A 16,907-nucleotide genomic window follows, 5' to 3' on the forward strand; every position below is an offset into this window, starting at 1 on the left:
AACGCATAGGATTTAAAAAGAAATAATCTGCAAGCGACTGCGTTGATTACTGTGTTTATGGTTTTTACCTTATTTTAATAATCGTTCATTATCAATTGATTTTTTTCACTATACAACCCCCCATCATCACCTACAGTGAGTGATTGGCTTCACTTAACTCTCCACTCTCTTCTGGCAGATTGTTTTTTTCTTCCTCTCTCGGTGTTTTCACATCTCCTTGCTTTCACACGCATCATTAATTGCTGCATGTAGCCGCTCAACAGGGGTTTTCTTCCTCCGCTTCACTAGGCCTTCCGTGAATGGTTTCCGCAAGTTATCGCTTCAATGCGTCCAAAGAGGCTAGTCCTTTCCTTCGAAAGTGTTACATAAAAAGTCTACATCGACGACATTTCCCCCGACATTACTACTCTCCGCAAAATATTTACCAAGTTTTTCAACAAAAAAATGGTCGCACTCCTAACAAATCACGTCCGTAAGGCCTTCTACAGCAGTAATCACCAACTTTAACTCACAATATGGTTTACCGTAGAGAGAGCAAAGAATAGTTTTCAAACACCAAAGCCATCGATCGCAATTTTCACTTATAACGCACTCATTTCCCGGCAACAAGATCGAAGAGACAGAGCCCCGGACCATTACGCTTTGGTCCTCTCTCGCAAAGGGATCAAAAGTACGAGCGTTGGGTTTCCTTGGCGGCGCAGCGTCCCGAAATAATCTACCGAGGTCCCTGCCGAGCTAGGCTCCAGCTGCAAGCCATTGATGGTTTTGAGTGAGAGATCACGGCTTACCCACGGACATTAGAAATGCAAGAGCAATGAACTGTGATAACAGCGGGCACAGTCTACGTTCGCGTGCATCAGTGGGTCACCCTACCAGTGTGTTGTTGAATGTTTGACCCCGGAGCATTTTCCGAGTCTAAGGCTTCCGGAGTATCGGCCAAAGTGTGGCGTGGTATCCGCGTGATTCCACACAGGCAACGCACATTATTAATAGGTTCGGAACCATTACATGAGTGACATGACACAAAATATGGACGTGAATTCGGTTACCTGCATGTACGTACACCTAAACATCTATTCCAATTAGTTCCCAATCCACCTTTATCCCACGTTACACGCAAGTGCCCGACGAAGCGAAAAATTGCTCAAACATAAAAATACAAAGAAATTATGCCTCCGTACCCACCAAAATCTTAAATGAAAAATCTTAATTGCATAAATTTATCTAGTCCGAGTCCAATAAGTTTTGGGTTTTTCACTTCTCATCTAAAGTGGGCCTGATGAACATCTAGCCACGACCGAAAATGGCCACGTTTAGAGGAATAAATAACTTACGTGTATTTCAGGAGAGCGAGAGATCAGGGAAAACTAATGGATAACTTGATTCCAACTTTTTACGGCTCTACTATTCTTACGTCAATGGTACACAGGTAGCATACAATGCAGCGGAAACGTCATCCCACTTAGTGTTACTACCATTTGAAAGGCTCTAGGTTCGTTTCCCAGCGTGATACATTGTTTTTTTAAGCAAAACTTCGCTTTCAGATCGAATGCACGGTCGGGAACATTTACACAGCAAATCACACTTTGTCGGACGGGTCGTTGAAGTGTGTACTCTTCGCGTAACGAGTTGTTCAACTAGTCCCACCACCTTATTTCATTTACTATCTCTTAACATTTCTCCTTGTGCTTCAGGCCGTTGGCGAGGGGGTATAAAAAAGGACATAACGGTGGAATGCTCTCAATAAAAATCACCCGCCTGCTAAAAGTGCAATTTCGCAGTAAGGACGAGCAAAAAGTTTTCTCCTAGGGGGAAATGTGTGGAGGGGGAAATCTCCAGTTGATCGGAAGGACGACCCCCGCACAACTCAGTCCTAGCAAATGGAAGTGCCTCCCAGGGAGGAAGATGGCTTGCTCTCTCCCTCTCTCTCTGCCTCCCCCCTCTCCTCCCCACTCCACACGCATCCTTATCTCGTCCTTGGCCTCACCACACGCTCTGGATCCCGAGAAAAACGCAGTGGGGGGGGGGGAACCGCGGCAGGGGCATCCAGCCAGCACCACCGCCCCAGCAATCTGTCGAAACAGCACACGCGCACACAAACCTCGTCGAAATGAGTCCACGAAATATCAAGAAAATTACGCGTGCGGAATACAGTGCACAGTCACCGGATTCCCCGAGCGTGTCCTTAAAAGAGGCCACGCCACCCTCACGTGTGGGAAGGGCGAAAGGAATGGAATGATGGGAAGGACGGGGGAAGACTGCCAGGCACCTCCCAAGGCCAACAAGGGATAATAACCTTCAGAAAACTCTTTCGTAACCTATGGGACACCAGGGCAAAAACCTCTCCCGTACTGTTACCGAAAGAAAAATATGCCATCGTCCACAATTTCCTTTGAATGGACTACTTCTGTTTAATTTGGCAGGGCAATTTAAATTAAATACTCTTGTATGGAAATTAAGCATTAGCAAACGTAGAGTTACTGTACAATATTCCCCTACATAAGGAACGAATCAAATTAATATGTTCACTTTGGAAGCTCTCTACCATAAGTCGTTTAGAAGAATACCTGGGCGCTCTTCATATTTAAAGTCAATTTAGATAGATGCCCTAGTGGTCCAGATACTTGTTAAAAACAAATCCCTGCCTATTCAATACGGAAATTTTCTAAGTAGATTAAGACGACAAACATCACCGCACTTTTTGGTAATTCAATTGACACAATTTTGAGATTTCACCATGGATTCCGATCAATACGTATGAACTTGCTACGTGGAAAAACCCGTTATGGCCCCTACAACCACTAGAAACTTTGATAAACTATTGCTGTGACTGCGGTGTTAGGTTAACCAACGGCGATAACAGTACGCGTCATTGAACACAAAACGAAGCATTCGGAGATATATAACAGCACATGGAAACGAACTCAATCGGTGGGGTGCACCACATGGCGCGCGAACGATTAAACGGATCTAATTGGTCGCATTAGCACCATACACCGGTGATCCGCATGGAAAACCATAAGTGATCTCATGGTGCAAAAGGATAAACAAAAACTCCAAAGGTGTCTTAAAAATAATAATGAGGATAGGCTTTGGTGGTGGTGGTGGCAGAATTGCCGGAAGCATACGCCACGTAAATTACAAAGCGAAAATCATTTTAACCTGGAATACTTCTCACTAAGCCCACAACTTTATTTATTAGTTGATGAACGTTGAGCGTCAAAGACGACTGGAGGGCTTTGATAATCAAAGACCTCTAATTAATTTAGCTGGAGGCACTTCGGCGTTGCTAGTACCAGCATAAACAACCACAAAAGTGAGGATACGGGAGCCGCTGACAATGAAAAATTCCGTACATCGCAAGACCACAATAGCTGCCGACGACTCACAAAGATTGCCTCGTCTAGCGACGATGTCGTTACTGTGGCAACGCTGCTCTTTAAGCCTCGCTGCAGTTCAACGCTCACGTGTCCACGGCAGAGACACACCTACCCCTCCTCCCCTTCCCCCTGACGTGCACACAACCGCCACCCCCACCACGCTCTCTCAGCCAGATCCCACCGACTGACTATATCTGCCTCCGTTTGAAGACCTCTCCCTCGCCGACTCTGGCCGCGAGGGAAGGTGCCCAGGCAGGGGGGGGGCACCGGGCGGGAGGGGCGGGGAGAGAAGGAGATTCTCGCGTGGGATGAAGCAACATCTGTCGCATGCAATGCCCCCAGGCCACACACGCACACCGGCGCGCGTTTTAACAGCGCGACCCTCAACAGCTGACGACAGCGATATTACGGGGCGCATCCCTTCCCTCGGAACCGTACATACGTGCCCCATTGGGAAACCACAAGAGCGCAACCAACCATCAACGGGGATGGGAGGGTGCGATAAATTCCCAAAACGTACGGAAAGGTTCAAAATCGCCCCATCAAAAGTTGAAAAGAAAAAAAACGAAATTCAACTCCCTCCGCTGTCTAAGCTCCTTCATGCCCAACGCGACTATTATATCAACCCCGGCGGCACGGCGAGTTCGGGCAAAGCACACACACCGAGAAATGGAAGCACCACTTGACGAGTGGTGCACCAATGGTGAAGAGGATAGAGGAGCGGCGCGCGGCATCGATAATAATTCCAAACGGCTTTGATCTTCGAGTTCAAAATGAAAACCGTGACACAATTAAAGAAAATTATGTTGCGTCACTAACACGTAGGCCAACGTGAATTATAATTGGGGCAAAATATGGGGAATGATTCCGAGAGATATGATAGAGATCCTAGAGATATGCGAAGAAGTAATGTCGGCAGTTAATGGCTATTTTGAGGAACAAGACAGTTCTTATTATAAAAAGAATACTGAAACCATTGAACATCGCTGGGAAAAGTGTATAGAGCTAAAAGGAGATTATGTTGAAAAATAAATACAATTTTTCCCAAAATGTTTGGGTTTTCTTAGTATGGGTCGGGTACTTCTGGGACCACCCTCGTATAAATATTAAACGCTGCCACACCCAGCGGTTCAAGTTCAACGGTTTGAAGTCCCCAGCAGTGCTATTTAGGCGTCGGAACATATTTTCCCAATTTCTACTACGTGGACGAGGAGGCCTAAAATTTTGCCACTTTAAATTACTAGACAAGAGAGGATTGATTCATTTTATACTACTTTTAGTTTTTTTTTTAATAGGCAAATCAAATCATTAAACTACCATGTCAATTGAAAATTTAAGAAGATGTCTCTTCGTAAGTGAAAAGGATGCATCCAGGTTAAGTCCGCTGGCTCGAATTCTAATTGTAGAGTTGGATCGCGAGGGCTGTTAACTTAAGACGATGGCGCGGAATACTAAGGGATTGCCGACCCCCATTTCTCGCCCCTCCCCCACCCCTGTGCACAAAACCGCTGCTGCATCTCTCTCACTTTTATCTCAGTGCGTAAGTGATTCGGACTGCCAAGCAGAAATAAAGCAAAACACCCCTTTCGGCGGCGGGAAGAAAACGAACGCAGCCCACCTCCCCGCCTTCCTTACCCTGCCCCCCCCCCTTTCCCGTCCTTAAAGAGGATGCTCCCTTCGCCACACCTCCATTGATTTTCAGCGCCTCGCCCACAGAAGCAATGGGAAAATCAAAGAGGCGTCGGTCGAGAGAGAGAGGCGAGTGGGGGAAAGAGAAGGGGGAAGTGGGGGGGGGGGTGGCACTCCGCTTTCGGTAGGGCCTCCAAAGCGAGCGATGGGCCATTCCTATCCACTCCTCGTAGTTTATCTCAATCTACGAGACGGGCAGACCTCGAAAACGACTGCACGTACCGTCCCCAGCCGCATAAAAGCCCCGTGGAATCTGAATGTTCTTGTTATCCTCGGCCAATCAGGGGACGGGGTTCCTCCTTTTGCACAGACAATAACACGGATATACTATGTGCGTGCAAATGCCATAAATTGTGTCCTGTATTCCTCCCGATTGGTGAACGTGCCCGCCGCCGGTTATTCAACAGAACTGCTTCCTCGGAAATTTGAAATGCTCTTTACTAAACAACATCATAATGTGTCCATGAAAAAAAACGGCACACATCATCAAACACTCGGGCAGAGCGTCCAAAAATTCGACCAATCGAGACTGAGACACAATATTCCTTCCAGCATTTTGAAGAAGCAACACGTTTTCCATACTCATTTCAACTTAATTATGACAGCGAGGAATTGCATCTGACGGCATTTAATAGCACTTTGGTATTTTTGCAGAGATAAAGAAGTCATCTAAACTTTCGCCCAGTTCTAGGAAACTGACCCAGGGAACGTAGTAAAATGATTAGTTTCTCGCTTGACGAACCCATAACATAACACAGGTCTGGCGCAGGGTACATTCACGAGTGGGCGTATCCATCCCACGTCTCCAGCGCGTACGACTATGGGATGGCGACATTACAACAGAGAGGAACGATATCGAAACGGAGAACGAACGAACTGAATTGCATAACGGGGAGGAGGCGGAGAGAAGAATGGATTTTTATTTTTCGCCCTTGAGGGCTGAAGAGGAGGAGGGGAAGGAGTACTCGGTTCGTCAGTATTTATTGCATTGGGAGGGGGAGTTGGAAGCGGAAGAGGCATTTCGTGACGGCGCGCTGAAAGAAGGAAGCCGTGCGTATTTATTTACGCGGTAGCACGATTCTCTTAGCGTTAATTAACGTGGGCCGCGCGGGAGTGAAGACGGCCTTCGAGTGGGACGAGCAGGAAATCGAAAGGACGGACAATATGAATATTTATGCGGCGCAAAAAACGGAAAAGCGGGCTGAAAGGATATTCGCGTTTAAAAATGAAAACAACGGACGGTTTTCGACTCGGCAGTCTTTCGTTCAGCACATCCAGGCGAACACACGCGCTAAGGGTGGACAGTTAATGTTTAAAGATCAATGATCGCTAAGGATACTAACAAGAACTTCAGGAATAATTCGACGGAAATAGAAAATAAATGCCTCTCCAATCATCACGGACGATAAATACGAACTATACCACCGAATTCATGGAATTACAAATTTAATAATGTCGATACCTTTATAATTATCTTTCTCTTCTCCTAGTTTTGGCCGCCCTATCCTCATGGCCGAGGTCAGTGCCACAACTATATGGAGAAAATGGACGGAGGCATGTTTCTTCTATCACAAACCAACTAAAATTTATTTAGGTTTTATTTTTATGACTTTATAGGGGCAAGATTGAGACTTCTTAGTCCCTTCTTCCACCTAAACCATGTACATTACATTAAATACAATTACAAACACCCAAGCCCTAGGAGAAAACCCACCTAGTCGGGAATCAAACCCACGACCTCTGGGTTAGCAGGCGAAGACGTCACCGGAGCCGGTAATGCAAAGTTCAGGGGAATGCAAATAAATTATAGCAAATGAGAATCATTTCTCCAATATCATCAATTTTTAACCCTACTGAACTTAAACCCTGACTGCGCCTTCGGCTGACACGAAAATTGTGACTTGCCAATGAAAATCTCATCTTTTCAGGTTTTCCCATGCATAATTTATATTACAATATAACCATTTCAAACCTCCTACCTTACACAACATTACTATTATGTCAATACACTGTAATTGATGGATAAAATTTTTTTTTAATGGCTCCTCAAATGGAGATGTTGTTCACGCACATCTTCAGCTACTGTACGTAAAAGTAACTAACAAAACGCAATTGCTTACGCAAAATGTGGACCAAATAGCAGAGTAAAATAAGAGACTAGAAAAAAATGACTTGAGGCCATGGAAAAAACTGAATGTGAGTAAATGAAGGTCAGGATAACAATTATGGCTGATACTTATAAATAAAAGGCATTTACTTTCCATCATCATTTGTGCCTGAACGTTGAATTGGATTACTTAGCTTTAAGAATAATTTCATTATTACTTCTCCCGTGACAATCTACTAACTAAAATTTTTAGGTGTTGTTTTAGGTGTTAATAACAAGCAATGCCATTAACATGGAAAAACTGCGATTTCTACTTAATAGCAAATGCAAGGCCAAGTTCACAGCTGAGCGAATATGAACCCAAATTTTAGCATGCCTGCACACGGCCATTTGATGAATCATTGACATCAGATGTTCGATTAATCACATACTAAATAATGATCCAAATATCAACAACCTTGATTTAGTAGACAAGACTACAGACCATACCTACAATGCCTCTGATTCCTACAAAAATGAAGATTTAGGAGTAAATTAAACTTCATGATAACCCTTTTACGACCATGAGGAGGAATACATATTCTTGAAAATGTACTTGCCCCAATAAAAGACGCACTTATCAACATGGAGAAAGGAATTTAAACAGGAGAAATTGGAAAGTATCGATCTTACGCCGAGCAATGACACAAATTGAGGTGCACTGAAGGTCATTGGGCACATTAAGATATTTGCTTGTTGACATGTCCAGGGGTCTTCATCATTCGGTTTAAGGCAAAACTCTACTAATAAAATTATTAAATACCATAAAAATCGCACATAAAAAATATCCGTACAAAAACACTACTGATGGTACCTAAATGCATCACGTATGCGATTCCCTAAATCGGGTACCAAAATATCCATCGACAAGGGCTCAAAAGTTTTTGCCCGAGAGTTATTTCAGTCCATAAGTAGGTAGTACAGTACTGTATCATGACTCTGGATGATGTTTTAATTTAAAAAAATATTACAAACCAAGAATATGAAAATCGACGGCTATCAAAAATGATAGCGTGACAGTAACAATAAGGTCAAATGTCTAGCTGATACACACACAGAAAGTGCTGGCCTAAAAATTTCGCGAGAATTTCAAATTTTTCTAGGATCTGCTAAAGGTGCTTATTCACTCAAAGAATAATCAAATGCAGGAATGCGATGATGTAAGCTTCTGACAGCCAGGGAGGAAAGGACATCGAAACTTGTGCCTCCATGGACCAATACATTCCCAAACTTGGAAACTTCTAGACATTTCCGAGCCCAAAAATGTAAATTGTTCAAGACCAGATTTTTGAAAGCACGCCATCAATTTTGCCACGACAGCATCAGCACCAAAATGGCATAAACCTAACAACTTGGGAAAATCTAAAATAAAAAGAAAGCTCCACTCCAATCTGGTCTTTAAAGTTCTTCCATTACCTCTCAAACATTCTCCATCTACAATGCCCTGCTCAAGTCAAGTTTCAAGAACAGCCTTGATTAATATTTTAAGGACTAAAAGAGACAAAAATGGCCCCTTGGTCATGAAATACTCACAGCCACATACCGAAGTCACAGATACGTCAATAAATTTACAAATGTCTGTTGTATAGCTCAGGGAATTGCATAAAAAATATTAATAATGGTTAAATGAGATCAGCTGAATGAAATTCACAACCATCACCTTGGCTTGTCTTTTGTGGTTAACTTTCCCTTTAAGATTTATCCCATTTATTCAGATGATACCCAGTACTTAACACGTTAAACGCTAAAAAATACGTCCCCACAACATAGCAGATAAACTAATGTCACACAATTTATTTTCCTAATCACAGCAAGGTAGGGGGGGGGGGTGTGCAGAAATTTCAGTCACCAGTGGGGAGTGGGGGCCTTGAATGGGATTGGGGAGGGGATGGTTTGCTTAGGCGGCTGAGGCACTCACCCGCGTGTCTATCCGGAGGGGCTGTTGGAGGTCCGGGGGCGCTGCGGTGGCCGTCGTGGGCGCCGTGGCCGTCGCCGTTGTCGAGATGCCACCTCCGCCGAGGGGGGCGGCGGCTCCTCCGCCGGCAGCCGCCGCCTTCGCCTCGCCTCCTCCCGCCACCGACGAACCCATTCGGATCTTCTTGAAGGGCGGGCCCAGTTCCAGCTGGGCGGCCGCCGCTGCCCCCGTCGCCGCCGCCGAGCCCGCGGGGGCCGGTGGCGGAGGGGGCGGCGGGGGAGGCGGGGGCTGCTGCACCACGGCGGACACCATCGGGTCCCGGTACGCTGGGTCCGTCCTGAAAGAGTAGAGCGCCCTGCTACGGCATAACAACCTTACTTTAGTGTCTCGAGGTGGAAAATGGCTCAACAAAAAAATAAAAAAATCAACCAAAAGACAACGCCGTCTCCTCAAACGCCACCTCCTCACCGAAAACGTCCTCTACAACAGCTAGCTCCTCAATTGACGCTCACGGACTACAAAGATCCCCTCGCCGAATCATTACATCTATGTATACCCACTGGTTTCACATGTACTTTCGTTAACAAGCTGGACTCAAGAATAAAGTCCTAAACCGACTAAATACAATATTAACGAGTTAATTATATGCAAACATTTACCAACATCCATTACATCCCAACCCTTGTTTTGAATAACTACATAAGATACATGGCATTGAAATAAATCCAATTTCCTTCGAGATTTTACTTTTGATAATACCACCCCTTGTTATTTCATTGCCGGGGCTCTTGGAAAGCACGCCATCACAACGATATGCTCTTATGAACATTAATGAAAATAAACAAAATACGAGGGTCATCCGGAAAGTAGTACCCGTTCGTGAAATAAAGACACAAAAGTAAATATTAACAAACATAAAAAATTTTATTTGAAAGAGGATACTTTAAACTACTTCTCAACATAATCTCCAAGCAAATTAAGGCATTTGTCATAACGTGTGACAAGTTTCTGTATTCCTGCTGCATAGTCCTTCGCCGCCAGCTCATTGAGATACGCGAGGGACCCATCTTGCACAAATTTTTGCATAATGCAGATGGTGTTTAACAATTTCATGAACAATTGTTCGAGAAACATTGGGAAAATGCTCACAGATGTCATCAATTGTGACGCGCCGATCGTTCCTCACGAATTCGTCAACTGAGCTCACCAGTTGGTCTGTAATGACAGACGGTCTCCCCGAACGCTCATCGTCGTGTGTGTTCCCCCTCCCCATGTTGAAGTTGCGACACCACCGCCGAACAGACGACTCGTCCATTACATTGTCTCCATACACCTCCTTTAATTGGCGATGAATATCACATGGGCGAACGTTTCTTGCATTGAGGAATTTAATCACTGCCCTCACTTCACAACTGGCGGCGTTCTCAATTTTTTTAAACATTGTAAACAATCACAGAAACAACACAGGCAATGCTAGCGTCACGCAACTTGGCTCAGAGAAGGCAGACAAGCCACTGAAGCTATCTGACCTCGTCCAGCGGCTACTCGCGTCGTCAGCACTTCATGCGGCACGAACGGGTACTACTTTCCGGATGACCCTCGTACTATCAAATTCGTTTTCACCATATTTTGCAGTCATAAATGTTATTATTAGCACCATGTAACTAAGCAATGTACAACGTATATTAACCAATTCGTTTAAAACGTCCTTAGTAATAACTTTTAAAACATTTTTTAAAAAGGATTGAGCTGAAATGTCTAATTTTTATGAAAAAAAATAAGCCTGGGGCATAACAACTTTTCCCCGATCAAGTTGCCTCGAGCCATTATTTTATCAAAAATAGACGACCGAAGAAGCATAAATTTTCATTTTTTTTTCGATGGATAGTAAAATATGAGCAGTTTTTATGAGCGCAGTAATCCGTACAAAGTAAAATACATGCCAGGCCATCAACCAAAGTAATACCCACGAGCTGTCATTATCAAAAGTTCCAATTTATGACTATCTGCACGGTTTATCTCCGAAATAATGAAACAAGAGTAGTTATTTGGACCATAAAACGCACCATCATTACCTATTAAAACGTTGATTACATTCCACGTTCGGCGATAAAATAAGATCTAAATACTCGACAATCACATTGTTCCCAGAGAGTCATTAACGTAACGATCGAACCGAATGGTAATTAAGAAAGTGATGCCACACTCAATATGACCTCAACACACACGACGCTAATATTAGCTTTAATTAGCAATTTTTCGGCACATAACATTACTTGATTTTTTTGGAGCATTTTAGTTACGAGAAAGTCGTTAAAAAGATTAGATCTCCTATATCCGAGATAAACATTAATGATAACAATAAACGTGGAATAGTACGGTCTACATTATCAAATCACATTAAATGTAAATACATATCCAGAAATTTGATATTAAACATGACTACACAATTAGTTAGATCACACATTGCCCCAATATATAAAATAATTTTGCTCTCTCTTTCGTGTTTGTCTTTCCATGGATCAAATTACGATATTTTACACCGCCTAGGTCAAATATAGAAGCAATGGAATCTTTTGATTATGAAAATGGCATTCGGGTGTCGGCGTTTTTTTTACAAACATTACCCTAAACATATTTGTGCCTTTGACCTTGTCTCTCCGACAGGAAAAAAATCCGAGCTTTCAATGTTAGTGAATTGAATTTATAATCACCACAAGTTCACAGTATACTGCAGCAACCTGAAGCCTTTCCAGACGACCCCCACCCTAAGATCGAAAGGTCACTTCGTACTGACTGCGCAGGATAATGTTTTCCGTCCGTCTTCCAGCTCTTGGAACCATCGTCCAATGATCACAGGCAACTTCACCTATGATCTATTGATTAATAAATGAAAATGACCGTCTAAAGTCTGAAATCTAAAATCTACAGAACCACTGAAAAAAATAGCTGTGCTTTCCTTAGGAGTAATATACATGAGGGCACCACGGCCGAAACTCATTCCTGACAGTGGTGTGACATTTGAGAGGAGACAAAACGTGCACGGTCGCCTGAGAGTTTTTTTACGACTCCGAGAAACAATGGAAGAGCACAGAATTACGTATTTTTCCCAACCCTAAGATTGGGAACGCTAAACTCAATTAAATATTTATGAAGAGACCCAAAAAACTCTAAGTCAGATATAAAATTGTACTTTGAACGGTACTAACTAGGGAATCTGGAGCTTAAAATAGCTTTCAAAATAGATTCTTTTAAGCAATGCACGCTCAAAAGACAAATAACCAATCAAAACATTTGTTATTATTGTGATTTTTCAAAAGAAAAATTTACAAAATCAAACTGATTTTATTCTGGACGATGGCTCGTATATTTCAAGAACATGAGCATCTAATGATGAGATTGATCATTTTAAATAAATAAACACAAGCTACTAGGGAACATAATAAAAAAATTTCATTTTGAAAATATTTCAAAGCTAGCATGTGATGAAGACACAAACATTTCTTATATTATAAAATTCTTCAGAACATACAATTGGAAGCCAGAGTGCTTTCAAGAGACGGAGTGTGACAATAATACACAAGGAATAATTTAAGCCTTTAGTCCTCGGCGGATACTGCCAAATTTCTCCTCCTCCGCTATGTTAATCAGCGTTCTTCTTGTTACTGCAGTTTTCATATAACTAAGCACCCAAATGCAAAAAAATGCCACTTCCCTGGACAAACCCAACATTTGACAAATTGCAAGATTACATACAAATCATATTGATTAATTATGATTAATGCATGTACTAATTCCACAAATTATAAAAGAGCACTCGTCTTCATATTTCCCACATCTGCTTTACCTTGCGAAATATCTATCATGATGGGAGGCACGGATTAGAATCCCTTACACGAATCTAAGGGGGAAAAGGTAATTGTTTGCGCAGCTTTGCTTGGATCCAACTGCTTTGCTCATAAATTCGATTCAAAATAAACTTATATTGGCAAAGAGACATTCAATGGAAACACATCGTCCGACAGGTTCTGTGAGGGACAGCACATTGATCTAACACCAGTTAATCAGTATTAAACCTGTCAGATTGAACGTGCCTTGTTTAGCCACTTTAGCCATCAGGATCTTTTTTTCGGCAATCAGTCTGAAGGACCAGATAGATTAGAATAATTCTTACAGATCAAGGTGGGAGGCGACAAGAGCTATGGAAAAGGTTGGCTCAAGAGTTGCAAATCTTTCCCAGCCCCTTAAACCCAAGAAAGAATGATTCGCATAAGAACAGGGGCCCTACTAATTTCCTACATTCCCATTCCACACTCTATCCCCGATTATTCCCCCGGAGTGCTTGAGGTCCGATTAACAACTTCTTGTGGAACATCCATCACTTCTTTTCGCGTGCCGCTGGTATCACCGCAGTCAGTCCTGGTAGCAACTCGATACTGCCAGGGACCACACGCTACGCTAAAAAGGATCTGGGACGTTTTTCACAGAACTTAACGCCAGTTAACAAATCCTAGTAATTTGAACACACGAAGTCGGCTGGCGATAACAATGGCGCAGCGTTTTTTACTTTCTTACGCTAGTTATCATAGCACTTTACAGGTGCTTATGATATTTACGACAAATTAATCCGGGGACTTGTGAATCGACCGGAGAAGCAGGTCCCCGGTCTCAAAACTAAAGGGAACATCCATCGCTCTAAATGAGGATTCTCATATCAAACGACCGATTGAAAAAAAAAACGATTCTGAACTTTCCCCGATGTATTCAAAAGAATACCTAGTAACTCTCGGCTTTATCCGGATCGATTGGCCGCCCTGTCTAATGAGTCCTTTGTTAGGTCAGGGTAACCCCTGGGTATCATTAATTCATATGTATATTCGGCAATGCACCAGCGGAGGCGGTCAATAGGGAGGGAGTGAGGGATGGGGGTGGGATGGGGTCTGGTCGTGTGCTTACGAGGGTATCCTATTCCTGGGCAATTGGGTGAGGTACTCGGGTGCGGGCTGCAGCAGCGATATCCTCGGCCTCATCTGCGGTTGGTGGGGCGGCTGGTTCTGGCTGTGAGATGGGGGCTGCGACGGAGGCGGTTGCGACTGCGGCGGCTGTTGCTGCTGAGGCGGCGGCGGCTGCGGTTGCTGCTGCTGCTGTTGGTGCTGGTGCTGCTGGGAGGCCGGGGGTGGCGGAGGTGGAGGAGGCGGAGGGGCGGGCGGAGGGGGAGGCGGGGGTCCTTCGCGGACGAACTCGACCGCAGCCCGGTCACCCTGCGAGCACTGAAAGGATAGGAGAGAGAGAGACAGTTGATTAGAGGCTCTGATTGACGAACGGAATTGAAAAATTAGCAGTATATATATATATATATATACACACACATACATGTGTGTGTGTGTGTATATATATATATATATATATATATATATATATATATATATATATATATATATATATATATATATATATATATATACACACACACGGATATATTTACTAATTAACGTATCTTATTCGTGCAACAAGGAAAATGAAAAGGGATGATTCAAGATGGGCGTTGTCGTATTTCTGCGTGGCATTGCCACCATTCTTCGACCGATGACCGAAGCGGTTCGAGTACCTTGGAAACCCGAATGCGGCCCCCGAGGGCACAAAAATATTGCCGCGTTAACATACACACAAGAAATGAGAAATCATAGCATACACTCACACAACAAAAATAAAAAATCTTTTTTTCCGAGAAAAAAAAATTGAAAACCTAAATAATTTTCATTTCATACCGAGGAGAGGTGATGTTTTGATGCCGAGATACCGAACACAAATAGATACGCGTACGCGTGTCACGAAAGACGACTGCCGGATCACGGAATTGGATAGTGTGCACCCATCCGGGTGGACAATTTTACAATGATAAAGGCTGTGACGCTCCACGAGCCAACATGTGCCAGACAAGGACCTAAAATACACATTGACCACCAATCTGCCTTTTTCGGCAAGTTATGACGCGCGTACAGGACTGCCGTCGACTCCTCCAATTCCGCACGGCACAAATACAAGAGCCGCCTAAAGTTCACGGAGACTGTTAAGATTCGTGACACTTTACAAAGCATGAGTTCGTCTAATCCGAATTTTGGGTGAGCGCAATTCAAACTGCAATACGCCGCAGTAGCCGAGTCACGTAAAGCAACTAAAATACGATTAGGACTCCCCAACATTAAATATCCAACTGTCAATCAAACAACGTCATCCCTGACGTAAGTATAGCGATACCCCTCGCAGACTGGAGACGACACGAAACTCTCTCTGTACGCGGCCTTAACTCAGCGCCGGTCTTTGGGGCTGCAAATTCATCACGTAACAGGATTTAATCCACGTGCTGACCCTTCTTCCTACTCGCAAATAGAGCGGAGAAAATTCTTCATTTCCCCTTCATCTGTTACAACGCACACGAAGAAAAATTTCAAATACGTGAAATCCTTCACTTTCACAAACCTTCACGCTAAATTGAACTCGATGGCAAATGTCACGTAACGAGACCCTCAACACGATCGCCGCATTCAAATGAAATATTAGTATCCCAACACTATCGGTGACTTAATTCACTGGAGTACAAATCTTCGTGTGCACCGCCATAACACGCCCGACACGTGCATCGAGTATCGAGAAACACAATCGAACTGATGATAAGTAAAGGCAAAGAACGGCGGAAGTAAAACATCCTATATAAGCAAATTCCAAAATAAATGTTCATGTCTTAAGCGGTTTTCATTCACTCCTTGGGTTCATTAAGTTGAATTCTCGAAAAATTCTTCAACCGCAATCATATAACTATTGAGTTAGCACTACCATTCTAACAATCACACATTCCAGCTTGTAAAAACAACTTCATGAGCAATTTAGGTATTATAAGTATAAACCATCGGGCATCGCAACACAGCGAGGAACTGCGCTCGGTTGGCACGTATTATCGAGATTAAGCCAAAGTGCCGCTGTTTTTCACCGCCGTTTCCTCTTCCCTTTCCATACCTCGCCTTCAAAATCCTACTCTAGGAGCACACACGAATACGTTTTGGGGTGCTTAGCTTTATCTGACATCACTCCCACCTCTCCACCCTGAAATGTACCCTAAACTTCGCTTTAATTCAACTAAGAACCAAACCTTAGCTTCAAATGTTTATACCATTTCCTCCACGACTGTGTTGATATCAAGATTAGTCAAACAAGATAGTAAAACTTCCGCTATGAACTACTTCCCTTGGAAATTTCTTCGATCACGTACGTATTACCATCTATATTCACCCTCCTACCTCTCGCCAATTTCACGATGCGTACTTTATCCCCCCGCCACTCGTGAAATTACCAAGCCGCCATTCTCTGGACCTTCCTGACTTCGAAGATGAGAATACCGATGGGAGGGACCAACTCATTCCCAAAATTATCCTCCCAATGGGTGGGGTCGAGTGCGCGGAGACGGTGCCCATCTCCGGGCAGTGCCAGGCACGCACTCATTCCGTAGAAGTAAGAGTCCCAGGCTAGGGGCGGCGGTGAGCAATATGAAAGGCGGCCCTGAATACGTGGCCGGCGGAGAATCCGCGCCGAGTATCAACGACCGGAATATATGATGCCTCCGGGCCTTATTGTCGCTTCTCCTCCACCTCTCTCCACTTCGCAACCCCTCTGAAATTCCAACGCGAAAGGAAATTGCACCATTTCTCAAAGGCGAGGGAGTATTTTTCTGCGACTAACGAACCTACTTTGTCTCGACCGCCACAAAAACATTCGATGAAGT

The 16,907-nt window shown here is 43.7% G+C and overlaps 1 protein-coding gene across 1 annotated transcript in view; it reads right to left on the reverse strand.

Moving 5' to 3' along the window:
• Nucleotides 1–9,442, reverse strand: part of LOC139693503 (nuclear receptor corepressor 1-like) — a 154,225-nt gene extending 144,783 nt beyond the window's left edge. The window contains exon 1 of the mRNA XM_071591687.1: nucleotides 9,134–9,442. Coding sequence (XP_071447788.1) covers nucleotides 9,134–9,442 — 309 coding nt within the window. The remainder of the gene's footprint in view (nucleotides 1–9,133) is intronic.
• Nucleotides 9,443–16,907: the final 7,465 nt, after the last annotated feature.

This window comes from Hetaerina americana, unplaced genomic scaffold, assembly GCF_022747635.1.
Source record: "Hetaerina americana unplaced genomic scaffold, ioHetAmer1.1.p SCAF_5, whole genome shotgun sequence".
In the NCBI taxonomy this organism is placed as follows: Eukaryota; Metazoa; Arthropoda; class Insecta; order Odonata; family Calopterygidae; genus Hetaerina; species Hetaerina americana.